Here is an 18,376-nt window from a genome sequence, read left to right as displayed (position 1 = left end):
CGCTCGCGTATACTTTTCTTCAGTCGTCTGCCGTCGACTTCTGGTGGATGTTAGGATGGAGAGTTTCCCAGAGATGCCAGAACGCAAGGCATGAGGCGCCCTCTCTATAAGCCAGCAAAAGGAACATTATGAGGATTGGTGTCGAGCACAGCTTTATCGAGGCTTGGAGGGCCAGGAGAGTTGTGCTATAGGTACAAAGCTGCCGAACAGATAAATGAGGAGTTGAGAGGAGGAGAGTGAGAAGGGTGAGGATGTGGGGGAGGAAAACCTTGTGTTCGATAGTCACTGGCAACGCTGGAGCGAGAGATAGTAAGAGAGAGAGAGAGAGAGAGAGAGAATATTTTTGCAAGGAGAATGCACGTTCAGCTGTTTACAAATAGATAACGGCAGCGAAGATATCTGAAAATCGCCGAGACCAGCGAGTACTTGAGCATCGCTGCCCATCTGTCTTCCAGCCGATCCATAGATCTCTTCTTTCGCCTGCCATCTGCATGGCCTCCGGCGTGAGAATTGTCGTCTCGGTGCCAGGCCAGCAACGTATGAAGGCTCTCATAGTGTTTCGAAGCGACCGTCATGGATAAAGGTAACGTCAGCGACAGTGTGAATCTCCGATAGTGAGGATGTAAGGTCGAACAACCGCATGACTGACGTTAAGTATTTGGTTCAAAACACAGTATCCAGGTTATAATCGAAAAGAAGCGCCCCCGATACCAACGCAGTGAGAAGGGCACCACCGGAGGACAAGTGAACGAATTTCGTGGGAAACGTGGGAGTGGAACGTATGGTGACACTCTTTTCAACGTAACCTTTCCAGCGAACGACACATGGGGAGACACCTGAGCATGTTTTTCTTGTTTTTCTTTTCGCTTTTTTTTTTTTCTGAATTGAAAGCATCCCTCCACTTTTCACTTATACCTCTTACCTTGTTTTCGTTTCGCCATCCACCCTCAATGTCTCGTTTTTTCTTGTTTTTTTTTTTGTTTTTTCAGTTGGCCGCTCCCGTTGTTGATCTTGGAAGGGCTTCATCGACGCAATGGCTTAGAGTGGGATCCATGTACTGCTTACGCTGTAAAATAACGTTTATCTTTTCACATGAATCGATGACCAATTGGATTTCCTTCACGGAGGCAAATACTTTTCCTGTCGCTTAACCTGCACCAATATTTATGCTGAATGATGACAGCCACGCGCAACTGCCTCCACAATATTCCAGATCATTCTGTGTTCCTTAGAACTTCTCTTTGGGCTGATTGGTTCATTATGGAAAAAATCTGAAACAGCGCTAACACACGTGACACAAAAGATAGCGCTTGTGTCTCGTCGGTCGTGTATTCTCTAAGGTTGTGTGTGTTAGCGCTGTTTCAGATTTTGTCCTTTAGTAATTCTGTGTTCCGTGGGTGGCTTTTTTCTCAGCGTTTTTTTTTTTTTTGTTGATCTAAATTGAGCGCTTCAAAGAGCAGCTTGCCAACCGCTGAGAACGTCTACTGCAGTCGCCGACGCCGGATCCCTTAATTATTCGATAGGGCGTTAATCGGGAAGCGGACAAATAATTTGGAACCGGTTGCGCATCACTATTATCATTCGAAATACATATCGGTGCATCGTGAGCTGCGAAGAAATTCATAAAGCTGCACTCGGCGGAATTCAGCGGGAATAAACGGAACAAAGCGTGATTACGGAGAGAAAATTGTGCCTTCTAATTAGAGTTGTTGGATCTGAGAATCTCAGGGCATGCGTTGCACGAAGTCGCTAGTGCACATATTTTCCCAAATAAATCCCTGGCTCATCGACTTCTTGTGGTAGATTCTGCATGCTGTAGCGCGTCGGAATTCGAAGAAGGCACGTCGGAATTAGGCCCTGAAAAGGCGGCATGTTGAATAGATCGATGAAAAAAAGGGCTTTACATTTGGATAAACGCACAATGTGTTTAATCCAAGCTTGGTAATGAGCGTAGCCATGTATACATGAAGCTTTCGCGCCCCTCCAGGGTTAACCAAAGTTAAACCACCAACTAATTTTTTACAGGGGAAGCAGGCCGGCTCCGACTGTGGAGGACTCGTGGTAAAAGAGTTGTAAGCTCTAGTCATGTGGTGTGCTAGCTCGTTGAGGGAGAGAAAACTTTATTTCTAAGAGATATTGTAGGTTTCTTTATCTTCCTCAGTAGCTTATATGGTCGGCAGTTTGTCGGCGATCTCTTGCGCTCCTTCCTAGGCTCATGACTTGACTTCCCGGTCCGAGCTAGCCAAAACAGCTTACCATTGTTGCACATGAGGAAGATGTAACTAAATAAGGCGGATTAATGACGGTCAGAGGCAGATCTAGTCCCAGATCCAAGATGATGTGGTCTAAGGTGGTAGGCTCGGTGCACATTTGGCAGTACTGTTATACTAGATCGGGAAAGATTTTGGCTTGCGTCCAGGAATTTGTCTGCGACCATATTTGCAGCCGTCGCCCCTTGTCACCCCCCTGTTCTCGGCGGAGCGAAACATGCGGAGGAGACAAGGTCGCTCTAAGCCCCCTGTAATAATTGGTCATGGCGTGGTCCGTATCTAGTGCCTCATCCCGTGGGGCACCAGTGTCCTAGAAATCCTCATTGGCTGGACTGAGACAACTTTGAACTTATTGTTGAGTGGCCTCGCTACCCGCGACGCCTGAGTGGTCCGGTACCCCCCCATACCAGATCCATTTCCTCCCTATGGCTGGGCATCGTGCTAATAATTTTAAATAATGTTATGTGCAGTGGTGGCGATATGATTGCCCACGAAGTTGGGCAGGAATAACTAAGAATGGAGCTGGTGCCGCTGTCAGCTCTTTCAAGGGCTCTTAGTTTTGAGCCAGTTGTGCAACAGGAAGTGAAGTTCGCTTCTACTATTTCTACACGCCGTTCTGTGTTCTTTTTCTTTTTGTTAGATAGAGGTAAGTTTCGTATGTTGCTCCGAGAATATCGTCCTTCGCCTCCCTGCCTTTCATCCCGTAGAAAGGTCAAGTAGAATAGAAGAAGAGAATAAAGTCATAAGAACCTTTACTCCGTGCCGTTACGAGGCACTTGGCTGCTTGCGAACAACGCGGCATATAGAAAGATCTTCCACGTCGCTTCTCAATATTTTCCATAGTGTGATGTATAGCTTTGTCCATTCTTAATTTCAATTCTGTCGCTTTGTTCAAAGCTCCTGTGCGTCCGATATGACGTATCGAAGGAAAGCGACGCAATCGTAGAGGCACCTGGAGGTGATGCCTCGCACGGCCGGCCAGGCAGCTTCATATGGGGTTTTGAAGGCAGCGACCACGTTCAAATAAGATGGACGACCATGTATCTCGACAACCTCTTCACAGTCTGCGCCTTGATCGTCTAGACTCCTTTCCCAAATCTTCATTCTGCCTCAAGTTACTTGTGGTCGAAACTATGCAATCCGGCCCGCCATCACACGTAGTTCATGATCATGCTGCGCTGCCGATGTATCGAGTTTTCTCCCGCAAACCGGAATTCTTCACCATGGCATTCATTGTCAAGTAAATATCTGCTGCTGTAGCTATTATCTGTCTTCATTACTGAGGGTTTGTTCCGAGCATCGCAAGCTATACTACGCAACCTACTATACCTATGCTATACCACCACATCACCCAGATCGGGACGGCGCCCGCCTTTCACGACCTTCACTTACAATACGACATGTCACAACGAGATATTCGTCTTTGTGCCTTCGGTTTCTTGGAAGGCAGCTATGTCCTTCTGACACTCCCCTACCCCCTCATGCAGTCCCCCTGCTTGATTTCACCTGTGACACCATCGCCCGAGCCACACATGCACGCCAAACAGCACGCAGCTCACATAGTGTGTCTCAGGGGGGCCAGACATCCGTTTTCGATGGCCGAAAGCTTTACATTTACAGCCGGTCGTTGTTATTATGCTTTATCGAAATACCAATTATAGGTTTGAGCCACGTAACCGATCTTTACGCTGTTCAGGAATGCGCGAATGGTTTCAATTTTAACTGGAGAAATGCAGGCGCCGAGAAAAGAAGTGATTGTTGAAGAGGAAAAATAGAAAGAAGGGTGCTAAGAGCTCTGCTTAGAACCTTGCGGCTATATCTTTCTACCAACTGTTCGATTTGTTCACAATATTCAAATACTGTGCAAAATCGTGTGATTTTAGGCACTTACACTGTCGAAGAACCTGTCGAAAAATTCAGCGCGACCATGCTTGACCACGCGCTAGAAACTGTGCGCGAAATACAGGCCATGTGTGTAACTGCAGCCCGCTATGCAGTCGTGTATTCTCTACGAAAGAAACACATCAGACACCAATGGTCGTCAGGAAATATTTTTTCATTGCGACCGCACTTTCTTTATACATGTGCTTTGCGCTCAGCATCTCCTGCAACATTTTTTTTTGAGCATAACTATGCAGAACAAAAGAATTCGCGCATTTGTGGCTTCCAATGCAGTCCTAGTAGAGTCTGCGAATTAAAGAATCTCCTTTGGTATATATACCCTACTAAGTATTTGTTTGCACTACCTGAACATACTTGAGGAAACACACTTGTACATTCTCGTACTGAACATCACTATTGCCTTTTGCGCCAAAATGTACTAATGAGTAATTACCTTCGTATTAGAATGTACTCGTGTATTACTGTAGCGCTGCACCAAACAAGGTTCTTTATTATTACAGGTTATTATTTTAGATCAGAATTATTTGTTGCGCCAAGCTCCTCGCTTGGCTAGTAATAAGAACATTGGTAACAATTATTGTGAACTACTTCACGAATTGTTTGTGCAAAAAAAAAGGCCTTCATGTAACCTGCAAAGAAATAAAAGCAACGCTAGGTTAAACAGGGCCGTGCATGCTTCGCTTCAGTGAACGAAGCTTTCAGAATAATGGCGTCCATGCGTCCCATTTTATTTGTGTTGAAGGGATGAATCTCTACAGATAGGCGCGATCGAGATTTATTATGCACTGCGCGGATGCACGAAGCGTTAAAATGGAGACTCATTGCATACAGTATCCTTAACCACAATCCAGCCCGCTGTTGCCAATTCCAAGGTTTTCTTTGTTGTTAGAAAACTGTGAAAAACTGACCAGCTATTTCGTTTATATGTAAAAAGAACTTGGGCTAAATTTTCGTGAACCCTCCTTGATTTTTCCTGTAAGTTGGCCAATCTGGTAAAAGACAACTTGCTTAGCCACAGTCAGAGCTTCACGAACGTGATCAGAAAATGTTAGAAATCAATTTAGTCCTGGCAATATTTTCCCCTTCCTATGCTGATAAAAGGTTCCATGCTTCATCCGTGAAACAATATTAAAGAACACTGAATAAGGGTTGAGGGGAGCCTCAGTTTTAAAACTGAGCCAACATTTCGACGAGAGGACTTGTCTTCGCATGGACTGCACAACCCTTGTGCAGTGCTCTTTCATACTGTGTAGCTATCTTCTCTCTCTGGTTCTACCCTGGATCTTTGGAACAAGTATTATTTAGGCGCTGTTTAGCAATACATCTGATGACGAGGTGACATAAGTTATGGTCTCGGGTGATTATCAGTGAAGGCAAATCTATGTGCTCGAATGCTAATCTATCTGGTTGAGCCATAGAACTGTGCTGTGCACGTCTTATCTTGAAAGACCAGTAACTATGGATAAATGTCCAACCAGAGCTTTCCTCCAGTTATCGTGGCGTGTCGGCAACGGCGAGATGTCCGATTAGTTGCGTCTTCCGGGCTTGGGTTGTTCTGTTGCAGGACATGAGTCGCCTCACGCGAAATCATGCTTCAGCCTGCAGAGGCTGCATTTCGACTGATTGCTTCTCGCCATTTTCTTTATGGTGTCTGAACTTCGACGTCTCTTCTATCCTGTTAACAGAAAAAAATATGAAGCACGGTTATTCTACAAATGCGTGACCCTAATCCTCCCGGCGAGGACGAAGAGCATGGACGAATCTCTTCGTACACCCTTCCTGTTCGTGACTCTTACCACCAGCACGTACAAAGCCTTAGGCCATTTACACTGTTAACCACTTTTGAACTCTGTCATTGCTTTCCTATATGACCTCCATCATTTCACCGCATACACCGGAATTTCCCTAGCGTTACCCTAGGGAAAAACCCTATGAGTCACAATAATCTCATATAGATCTCTCATACTAAACTTATACTAAATTCGTATGAGCCTCATATAATCTCATACGAATATCATACAACGTATGAGAACTATATGAGATTGTATGAGACTAATATGAGTTTAGTATGAGAAATCTATATGAGGTTATGGTGACTCATACGATATTTTTCGCTAGGGTATGGTAATCTTGAGTAGTTCCTCTTCGCCTCGCCCATTAGCATTCAATCTCTTGAATCCCTACCGCTTTCCCCGAGCGTGGCTGGCCAAGGTAGCTTCATAACTGCTGAGAGTCCGGCTAACATTGGTGGCCTTGGAGCTGAATGCGAATAACACTTAGTGCTGCTTCACAGAAAAGCTATTACCGACAATTTTAATTGCTGTGTTCATCATATCGGCTTCATTATAAAGGGTTGTCTCTGCACGGTACAGTGAGAGAGAGAACTGTGTAACAAGTAAGGACAAGTGTACCCCCTCGGCTTCAAGGGTTGAGTAACGCTGCCGATGTAATACTGGTCCCACTACATGGCCAAGAAGGGGATATGGTGAGCGTTGTACCTTTAACAAGGAGTATGTGCGTTAGTCAGTGAATAACGCACATAGTCCTTGTGAAAGGGACGAAGCTACTGACATTCCAGGGGAAATTAAGAAGAAATGGGCATGGGCAGGGCATGGGCAGGGCATGGGCAGGGCATGTAGTGCGACGAGAGGATAACCGATGGTCGCTTAGGGTAACAAACTGGATTCCAAGGGAAGGAAAACGTAGCAGGGGGCGGCAGAAAGTTAGGTGGGCGGATGAGGTAAAGAGGTTCGCAGGGGTCAAGTGGATGCAGCTAGCACAGGACCGGGTTAATTGGAGAAATATGGGAGAGGCTTTCGCCCTGCAGTGGGTATCGTCAGGCTGATGATGATGATGTGCGTTAGTGCAGAGGACCTGTTAAAATGGTTGCGGTAGTCTCCTAGAACGCCGTGCACATCATATCTATGCGCGCTTTCTACTTGACATGAACTTAGATGATTTGGAAGGAAAGGATTTCTAAAACGTAATATAACAAACAAGAACATGACGCATTATTTCAAGCGCTCTTATGTAGCAGTGTCCCACCGGCATCCTGGCAACGTTCACGCAGCGAATATCAATATATTAGCTCAAGTCGGAACTTGATAACCACGCTCGCAATAAAACATTGAATTGTCAAAAAGTAGCAAATACCACTTAAACATTTTCGACAACAATTCTGCTGTTAAATGCTTTATATAACTTGGATGGAAGGTCCTCCCCACTCTGTGAGTACATAATGCACCCTTCTGATACGTCTCTAGACTTCGTACGAAGCTTTTAAAACTATTTGTAACTGACCTTGGGCTCAAATGATTATTCTAAAGAGTGGAAAAAATGGCTTTGAGGAAATGTACGGTGCATTAACTCTCATATCTTAATGGATACCTTAACTGCACTGTCAAAGTAGGTGGATGTAAAAAAAGAAGGAAAAAGGTAACGCATTCAAGGGTTCAGCGGTAATCTCGGAACATTTGGAATCTTTAACGTGCACTGGGGTCGCACAGAACACGGACGCTTTTTGACCCTTCGTCTTCATTGAAACGCAACCGTCGAACTGGTACCAAACCCTGGTTCTAGTAGGTTCTGCAGCCGAGTACTCTAGTAACCAGTCCGCGGGACGGGTAGGAAAAAAAGTACAGATAGAAAGATGTGAGAAAGGTTGTTATAGTACAAGCAAAAATTCGCTGCTCATTAAACGAAAGCTTCAGTGCTCAGCTGGAAAGTACGAAAATAATACAGTGAAGAAGAACGATAGGAGAGCGGCGATAAAGCTAAAAACAAAGAAACAGAAAACAAAGAGGGAAGAAGGTGGTCGAAAAAAAAAGTAAGCGAAAAAAGGCAGAGAGAAAGAAGGAATGGAAGAAGGAATCAAAGAAACAGAGAAATAAGAAAGTTGAAACCAGCAACGTAAAAATACCGTGATATCAATTTTATCTTGTCCCTCTCTCTGTGAGTGGCCGGTCACTCACCTGTTGAAAGAGAAGAACTTCTGGTCGTCGCCGAACTTTTCGGCCTCCTCGACGGTCTGGCAAAGCGGATAACTTTTGGTTTCGGGTAACCATGCTGCGGCGATCCCCGCAGACGTGGTCAGGACAGCTAGGAAGAGGAATGGTATCCAGGCACCATACCTAACCTGGATATCAGTCGTGGTAGGTTATCAAAGAATAATTATGATTAGAGCATTTTCATAGATCCATGTTGAGAAAATGGATTGTCGTACAAATTTCGATATTTTTTTTCAAGATTGTTCGAATAAGCAAGTCTCTCATGCGTTGGTTTTGTGTTCAGGTAGGTGCGCCTCGAACACAGCAGTGATAGAGACGTGTGGAGGTAAAAACCTGTTCTTGCTTGAGGTTTATTGTGTTTTTGCCTCTTTCGCTGGTTCAGTATATTAGATGCGCACCAACTAGCCCAAATGGTTATCATATTAAAGGGAAGAATTCTTTGTCAAAATATGCGGATGGCCGATAGAAAGCTTCAGACCTGTTCCGATGCATTTCGTGCAATTTTAAAATTATTTTAGCTTCTAGCCCTAAAGTATCGAGTTCTAGTCGTGAAAAAACGATAAAAGTGAATGGACTATCTTTATTCAAATGCGCACTTCATGAAATCTTGTGGCATTCTCTTAACGCAGTTAAACGCAGTAGACGTGCAGAGGAAGTTTAGCTTTGTCAGCTCATTGTTTTGCTTTGTGTTTGAAATGTAATGAAGGCGGTGAAATGAAATGCCTAACGCGAGAGAGTGCAGTAATACACGTGGGGTGATCGGCTGGCTCAATTGCTACGGGGTTGCTTAGTTTCTCCCCACTACGTAGAAATGCCTTCAGTTCGAATCCGCTGCGGCGCGTTATATTCCTTCTTTTTTTCTTACTGCTGATTTCATGTTGCTATGCTAGGCTGGCGATGTCTCTTCAAAGACAAGAAAAACACAAACCTTAGTATGAATGTAGTCGTAGATTAGAGATTTCGCAAAAAAGTTACAGGTATTATGTTCGGAAAACATACTTGCTGTGCCACCATCCGCAACAAAAGAGGATTGTGCAAACTTTAGAGACGGCAGGTAAAATTTTGTCACGTGACAACATCGAAGCTTTAGCGCATGGAAATACTGTTAAATGAATGGCACGTTCGTGTTACATATGGGCGGCACAGAGCTTTATAGTGAAAAACAAAAAAACAGTTGTCAAAAGTAAGAACATATCAACAACATAAGCAAACAATGTATGAGGACTGATTGAGAAGTGGAAATTTCCAGCTTTCAATGCTTTGACCTAAATTCGTCTGGTCAGTTCCGGTGCGTGTTGGGATGTTGATGTTCTGGATTAGAGGGGATTTCATGAGACATCACATCCCGACTTGGTCTACTGCTGCACACGTAGTTTCCACACGCATCGAAAAAAAGAAAAATAGTTGTGGTTTTGCTCTGGTTAAACGTAGTTTAATTGCAAAAGCAACAACGGAAGCTTCTTTTGCCTGCTACATTATTATATTATTCCCCTACCACGCCCTATCAGTGTAAGGGGATACATTATTGAGGACACTTAAGCTCATCCTTTAGTGGTATGACGCCAAAGCGTAAGCTACCACCCCACAAATAAAGCAACGCTTCAACCAAGCCTTATGGACGTGCCTGCGTGTCGTACGGGTAACGAGAACGCAAACGGTTCTGGCAGACTGATTCTGATATCATTCTCCGATATGAAAGGAGGGACCCGAGTTGGCAGCTCCTGCCAGTGGCATAGGGATAACGTACACCCATGAGCAAAAGTGGTATACTGCACGCGAACCGCAACGATTGCATTTTTATGCATAAACATATGTGAAAAGCAAAATTGCTTGCACAATGTGGCAAGTATACCAAGGAAGGGTACCATATGCATACCTCAGAATTAACTGCTTCTCGGTCGGAAAAATCTGGTGGGCAGTTTTCTCGCAGCGCGTGGAGTATACCACTTTTGATCACGACTGTATACTCAAATGTCATGGCAGGTTGATTTTTTTATGAGGAGACCGTAGCTACGCCTCTTCACGGTGTAGCTTCGGCCACTGGAGGCCTCGCTTTGGCCATCGGAGTGTTGCTTTCGCAACAAAAAACTAAACAACATGTCGAAACGAAGCTCGTCAGAGTGTTTTTTATTACTCCTGTAATGCCAATAATTTTCTTCGCTATAGCTGTCCCCATGGCAAGGACATACGGGTTATGTGCGCTGCTGTGCGAAGCAATATTTCGTTCGTTTTAATCTGCTTTATTTGTGCTGAATCCTGGTTGATTCGTTGCCATCGAGAGACATTCCTCTACGCTTTCATCTAATTCTCTGCTTTCCCCAGCACCTTCTCCGTAGTGTGATGTGGCTGTTAGGACGGTACTATTAGCCGATGTGGCATTTTTGCCTTCATTTTTGTTTTCAAAAGACGCCGTGTCACATAGGATAGGGCCGTAGTTATACTTAAACCTCAAATAACATCTTTTCCGGACTGGAAGGATATGCAGCGCAACATTATTCAATTGTCTTTCTAGGACTGCCTCCATGACGCTTTCTTGATATGTTATTATTGCATCGAAAGACGTGTTTATTGCAGAGAAACATGCATTAAAAAATTAGTCTCGACCAGTCTCGTGGTCCTAAACTGAAAGAGACCCTTGATCAATTTCAAATAAATGGTAGTGCTGCCTTTCCTCTCGGATCCGCACCCAAAAAGCTTTCTGGACGTAGCGAAATGAAAAGAGTTTCAATAATAAATGTTGCTAAACTTGACATAGGCTCTACGTATCGAAAAACGGTGGTGTGGGTTAGGTAAACCTTGAGTGTTCACGGATTGTACTGACGCCCGTCGTAACTGAAGTAAACGGTTCACATTGTGGATAAACGTATCACGACCTCGTAAAAAATGGTTACCCAGGCAGCATTGGCCGACTGCCGACCTATGGCCGGTCATCGGCAGCTGGTCGGCAGCCGACCTGCCGGCATTCGGTGCTCGGTCGAATGATGGCCCATGGTTGGCCATGTACCAGGTAGGACGGAAGTCGGCCATCAACCAAGGCCCAAGCTCAGGCACCCGACTGAACGCCGACCAATTCGGCCACGGTAGCTCGGCCAATGGGTGGCCCATGGCCGGCCATTTATTAGGTAGGGCAGACGTCGGCCAGCATCCATGGCCCGAGCTTGTAACCCCGACTGGCAACGGTTGCTCGGGCATTTGGCTGCCCATAGTCGGCCGCGTGCCATGTTGGCCAGGAAGCCGGCTAGCACTCACGACCCAATATGCCTGTAGTGGACGCCGATTACCTCCCTGGATCTACTTAACATCTTGTACAAATCCAGTTGTCAGTGAGAACGCGCATACAAAACAAAACCGCGTGGTCATAGCACGATCATGTGACATTAAATTAGTGATTAGAAGACAGCTTTTTCATTGCCGAGAAAGAAAACGTTGCCGCAAGTTGATCGAATAAATGACTGTTTTCTGCGCGCAGGAACTAAGCGCAGCATCGTATGTTTACCTGGGGAAAGGACCGAATACGATGTGTGCACTTTCTAGATGCAATCCCTGCAAAATGAAAAGTCGGAAGACTGTCGAGTTTGCCATTTTAGTTTCACACGGTGGTAAAAAAAGAAAAAAATGGCAGCTTTTCGCTTAGACTGCGAGCATGGCAAGCCCCCCTATTGCAGCAGTACAGAAAATGTGCGGATTCCGTACGTTTTTCGCATCACACTTACAGAAAACAAGCGGATTTCATACGTTCGTTACGGAAGTCCTTGCGGAACTTACGAATTTCATGCTGCGGATGCGGATGGTCGTGTGCGGAGAGCATATACGTCATGCGATTGATACGGATGTCCTAATAGAGTGTACGGAGCATGTACGGCGATTGCGGACGGATGTGTGCGGAGCATACGGATTCCTCACTGACATGATGCGGGAACTACGGAGTGCGTACGGTTGATGCGGATACTCCGTTCCGCGTAAGCGGAAACCTCTCTGTACAGGCCGGCAAATGCGGAAGAAACGGACTTCACCACAGCTACTCGCTTGAGCCACGTGTCCCGAATGCAGTCGTTGCAAATAATTAATGAGGCTGTTTCGCTCACTTTTTATACATTTATTGAGAGAATCATACGTATATGTATAAGCCATGTAAAGACTATGGCTCGCGGTGACAATTAAGACGCACCAAAAAATGGCTCGCGCGGCGGTAATAGCAGTTGCAGACGCACTGCAGTCGATCGGTAGCATGAACGATCGCCACGCCTTAGCCGCTATCACTTTGCATGTTATCAGCGTTCATTGAATGCACGGATATGTACCGAAAACAACCGCGAACTTCGGAAAAAAAATAGCACGGTCCTATTCATTCTTCTCCGCAATCCGTTCGCGGGTGATTGTGTCATTGCCGATCTTTGCTTAGAAGCGTTTTTTTTGGTGACGCTGCGCAATTGTGATGAGTTGCTTGAGCCTGAAAAGCTGAGTGACCGAAGGGATTTGAAAACAGTGCTACATGTGTTTTAATAGAGGTTCACAAGAATATCGGCATGCATGTGAGCCTTCTGAAAGGGTTCATCTTCTGCAGTTTAATTTCATTTATTTTCCCCTGAGGGCATTACATAAGGGGGGAGAAAACTTAATATGCAATGCGAACAAGAACGGGAAAACATTGGAACAACAAGAAAACATAAACGAGAGAAATAGTGCATGGCCGGGTTAAACAGAACAATATGAAAAGTAAAAATAACAACATACCATAAGTAAATGATGCCGAAACTGTTATATAAATCTATGTTATATGCATGAAGTATTAAACACGCGAAAAAAGGCAAGACAATGTAAGCGCTGTCTCCTGCCCCCCCCCCCCCCCCCCCCCGCGCGCCCACAATTCCGCCGACGTCACCATCAATGCCTTCACAAAAGTTGGTCGTTCAGTTTTACCCTGAATGATTTACAATCAGTACATGATACGATGGTGTTTGGCAGGGCGTTCCACATATTGCGTCTGGAAAAATGAAGAATTTAGTGCTAATAACGTGCAACAGTTAATACGTGCAATGCTATGATTTGGTAGCAACTTTACTGGATTAAGTGAGTGATGAGCATTTTGCATTTTGGAGGTGCTAAAATTCTTCAAAAACAAAGTCAATCTTGTTTTAAACAATACTCTGATGCCCCCAGGTTCTTTAGCTTTTGCAAGTCAATTCACAGTTTCATCTCACGCTCATAAGTTTTTGAAAAGTTCGTTTGAAGGCAGGTTGTCTCACACCAATACAGTCAGAATGGCTCTGGATATTATCACAAAACACAAGTCCGGCTACATAAAACAGGAATCTAACTTTCTTAAGTGAAGGGGGTTCTGAACACATACAGAGCATGAACAAACAGCAACTTTAATGATAGATGAAATGCAACTTGAAGCAAATTTTGATCGCAAAGCTGGCTTGGCTGCTATTTAGTTGTGAAGCCCTGCGAAAGCCGTCCACATATTCATGCGCCAGGGGTTCTTCAAACAGACGTACACATTCTACCTGTGGCACAACTTGATGCTAAGGTGCTGCATGACTTTCTTTGGAAGCTTATTATTGACCTGGAGGCATCTGCTTTTTGAATTAGAGCATTGATATCAGACAATAACTTCATAAATAGGAAAGCTATGTGAATCTTTGCTTAGCCTGCAAGGCAATAGCATTGTGTACCAGCATCCTGCCAATCCCTCACGCCCCCTATTTCTTCTAGTAGACCTAATTTACTTGCTTAAGTGTAGTTTTGTTTAGCTAAGTGTATAAGCTTCATTTTGCAGGCACTACTTCAAAATATCTATGGCATATTTATTGCTGGGTACAAGTAAAGAGAAAGCAGCAGCTGGTATTTAGCCACAGTTAGAAGCACCCTGTACCCTGTAGAGTATAATGACAATGTTATTTACAACATGCTCAAGAAAACAGTATCCAGCTTGAACTTTAGAGTAGTTAAATGCACCTTAATACAAAACAGCAAGACACTGAAAATATTCTGTTAGCAGCTAGCAGCAAAGTTTTGCCATCACTGCACTTCCACGTTTATTAACAGTAGCTGCGTCTTAAAAATTGTGGGCCATACTGAGTGACATTTCATCATTATCTAGTCAGAGTGCACTGTACAAAGCATATGCTCACTATGATGGCTCAGTGCTTACGGGGCTTGATATAAACCCAAAGACGAATGCAATCCTAGCCACAGTGGTTGCTTTTCAATGGAGGTGAAAAGCATGGTGCCTGTCTACTGTACAATTCCACTGCACATTTTAAAAAAAAACCGCAGATGATTGAAATTGCCATAACCATCAAGAGGGTTTCTAGTTGGGCTAGTTGGTGACTGACATGTTCAAACATTGTTGTGCTTAAGAACAACTGAAGTAACGAATGATGTGAAACACAAAAGTGCAAACTATCAACTGAAATTTTATTGCGATGAACATACATATATAGCATTACACATAACAACATCACAAAAATCGACAAGTCAGCAAAGTAGCTATTGTCTCAAGGGTGAATGTGATATCTCCTTCACACAAAAAAAAGAAAAAAAAAACCATTTGTCTCCTTTTCTTTATTTTCCCAAGAATTCCCTTTCTTCTTTTGATAGAGGGACCGAAGGGTCGCTTACACATGTCCCATTCCCGGATTCGATACAGTGGGCCTCCCACAGTTCCCTTGTTAGCTTGTCTTTAGATTTCAGAAGAACTGCCATCTCATTGAAAAATGGTGCACAATCTTTGCATCTAGCGCAGTGTGGCACCAGATTTCCAGATACACTAATTTGGTTACAGTTGTACCTGTGCTCTCTGAGCCTTTCGTTAAGGCATCTTCCTGTTTGCCCCACATATGCACGACCGCATGAGAGCGTGCATATTTTTTTTTTGTGAAGGAGATATCACGTTCACCCTTGAGACGATAGCTACTTTGCTGACTTGTCGATTTTTGTGATGTTGGTATGTGTAATGCTATATATGTGTGTTCATCGCAATAAAATTTCAGTTGATAGTTTGCGTTCTTGTCTTTCGTGTCGTTCTTTACGTCAGTGTTTCTTAAGAGCAACGATGTTTGAACATTGCCATAACCCATCATGGCAGCATCTCTCATAGACTAAGTCACTTTGGGATGTTAAACCCTATAAGCCAAACTGAGAGTACAAGCAAAGTATTAAATCTTAATCCCGCTCAATAAGGTTTGGCAAATCACATACATATATGCTGTGTCATCAGCTGGAAATTCAATGAGAAGGCATGATGCTGCAATATCATTCAATTTCAATATTGATAGAGCAGTAAGAAGAGACAAAAAGCACTCAGTAATGTGCCTTCGCAGCCTGTGTGTACTACCAATGCAAACCAGTTTCTTAGAAAGAAAAATAGTACTAGTACCATCAAAATGATGGCCTCTGCTGACAGGCTAGGTGTGCAGTTGGCATGACCAAGAAAACATGCTCCATCAATATGTGTGTAGCTGTAGCAGTCAGTGGATTAGCCAGCATGGCATTAATGAGGTCTTTCACTTATCTCTCAAAGGAATGAAGTGTTGAGCTACAGCTGTTGTAGCATTACCAGCTTCTCCACCACCTTATTTGGCACCCATTTTGCACCAGTTATCATTTTAATGAGCCTGCCACTCCCATTCTCAAAACAAAAACACTATGTCCCCACAGATATCCAAAGTTTCTAATAGCTGTTACGAGGTGAAGCAATTGATGCAGATTGAATATCATCATTTGCCGGTTATAGAGTCTTCATCCAACAAACTCCTGTAGCAAGTGACCTGCACCACAGAAATGAACAAATAAAGCATGTATTAGCACTGGCAAAACATTCTGTGCAATAAGCAAAACAATTGCAAAGGCAGGAAAGTTGGGTTTGTTTAGCCTGTTGTGATAGGATTTGCTGTATTTGACTGGGTGCCCATTTTATTTTCCTGGGGAATATTATTCATTTTAGCTATATGCTAAAATATGACTATAAAGCATACATCGGCATCTTCATGCACAATCTCACACATGAATTCTGGTTAGTTCAATTGTCCGACAAATATCAAATTTGATACTCTGCATGGCTTAACAAATTTTTTATCTCTATTAAAATGAAGTGATACCTTGTTAACTGAAATCACGCCTTGTAAAATGCACTGCATTATTTAATGTGCGATATCCACAATGGTAGACGTATACCAGTTAACAGCTCCATGTCATTTCAACCCCCTGGGGTTCTTCAAAGTGCACCGGTGTCATGCAGTACACGGGTGCCTTGCTTTTCATCTCCAATGAAAAGCAGCAGTCATGTCCTGTGTTTGAACTTGCATCCTTGGGCACAGCGATCAAGTGCCCTAACCACTGATCCTTTGTAGAGGGGCAAATCCACCAAGAGTGCAAGCTCAACTGTTACTTAGTATTTGAACAGCTACTATTATTATGTTGTGACATATTATGTTGTGACATCCAGCAATTGCTTTGTCCGAGGAATGTGTAAATGACAATATTTACAGCTCTCATTTAGTTTAATTGAAGCCAGTGATTGCAATCCCTGTACATTTTGAAATATGTCGTATGTATCTTTCTTATTAATCTCTTTTATGTCATGCATAATTGTTAGAAAAGCGTGAACTATTAAAATATTGAAACAACATAGCTGAATAAAATTTTTCAACTTACCAGTATGCTGCAGCTGTTCTTCACTCAACTCTTCTAAAAGTAGTATGAATACTGCATCAACAAGCAGCATGAAATACTTTAAATTCGGTTAGGGAAGGATGCCTGAATAGCACAGCACAATATAAAATAGGAGCCACATCTCGCCACCGGTTGGTAGTGGCATGTACATCTCAGGTCAATAATGTGTCAGAGCATATACTACAATGATAACAGAGTTGTATAAAACAGTGTTGTTTACATATATGTATATGAACTTCAACTTGTATTATTTGCTCCCTTGCCTTGTTTAATTCAGACAGATGTGAAAATATTGCGAGAAAAATTTCACATCAAAAGTTGAGAAATAAATTATTGTAAATTTGACAATTTTTGACCATGCCACCCCCCCCCCCCCCCCCATCATGTCCTGCATTTCGCTAGTAGGAAAATGGTCACCCAGAAGTGCACTCATTTTTTTTTTTTATTATTCAAAGGCTTGCCATGTGGCATAGAATGAGGCTGTCTTCTTAAAGGAAGTCATGCAGTCTATTTTCTTCAAGAAACCGGAGCAAGCTCCGGCTCTTAATATTGTCCATTAGCCACACGTGTAAATGTTCCTCCCTCGTAGCCGACAGTCCAACTTCTTGTAGTTGTCTTATTCTTGACGGCTGCATTCCTGGGCACGTCCATAAAAGGTGGCGAAGACCCACCTCGGCAGTTGGCCTTGTACACTTAGGGCATGTACTCTGCACTGCATCCTCTTCAGAGCCCCGTCGGCATGTCACCGATGGGGTAAGGGCCCTAATCCTTGTAAGGGACACCTCTCTCGTTATGTTATGAGAGAGGGATTAAGTATAGTAACAGGACGTATAGTAACTGCATACTTTGTTTTCCTGAGTTAATGCTGAATGCAATGAGACAAAATCGAAGTAGGAGCATTTAATGTGATGGTCATATATTTGCAGAGGAAACCTATGGTAAAAAATGTGTGCTAATATAATCGGGCATACAGGGCTTGATATGGCTTCAAACTTTCATTTTTGTGCAGCTGTATGAATCAAGTCATATATCAAGTGGCAGTCTGCAAGTCGGACTTGAACATAGCAGCATTGCATGCAAATAAAGCTATATATTAAAGGCATGAAACGCGACAACACTTCGTCTCCGCGCCTCGTTACAGTTTGCGCCATTCTAAGACCATGCTGGGGACCAACCCTTCGATTTTAGCTGGGATGGTATTGGACTGTACATTTAATGCATGGATACTGAACTTAACATATGCTGGGGCACTTAGATTTACTGCAAAATTACGCTGGTAACGACGTTAGATCGACTTACTGTGCCACAAAAATTAAACAGTAGTATGTGGTTATTTATCATTAGATATCAAAAAGGGAGGAAAAGATGTTTGCTATCCCCGGCAGCACCTGGCTGAGGCGGCGAAAATAAAAGGATAGTAAGGAAGCGGTAGAGGAAATCAAAGAAGAGCGACAGAGAGAAAGGACAAGGTAGGCAAAAATAAGAAAATAAAGATATATACACTATATATGGTATAAT

The 18,376-nt window shown here is 43.5% G+C and overlaps 1 protein-coding gene across 1 annotated transcript in view; it reads right to left on the bottom strand.

Moving 5' to 3' along the window:
• Positions 1 to 5,698: 5,698 nt before the first annotated feature.
• Positions 5,699 to 18,376, bottom strand: part of LOC146208200 (carcinine transporter-like) — a 74,748-nt gene continuing 62,070 nt past the window's right edge. The window contains exons 9-10 of the mRNA XM_084587223.1: positions 8,144 to 8,307; positions 5,699 to 5,847 (exon numbers count right to left, since the gene is read on the bottom strand). Coding sequence (XP_084443349.1) covers positions 5,760 to 5,847; positions 8,144 to 8,307 — 252 coding nt within the window. The 3' untranslated portion in view covers positions 5,699 to 5,759. The remainder of the gene's footprint in view (positions 5,848 to 8,143; positions 8,308 to 18,376) is intronic.

Source organism: Amblyomma maculatum, chromosome 1 (assembly GCF_055883805.1).
Source record: "Amblyomma maculatum isolate TAMU_Amacu chromosome 1, ASM5588380v1, whole genome shotgun sequence".
NCBI lineage: Eukaryota > Metazoa > Arthropoda > Arachnida > Ixodida > Ixodidae > Amblyomma > Amblyomma maculatum.
Note: the sequence above shows the minus strand (reverse complement) of the source record. Positions and strands in the feature narration are given on the sequence as shown.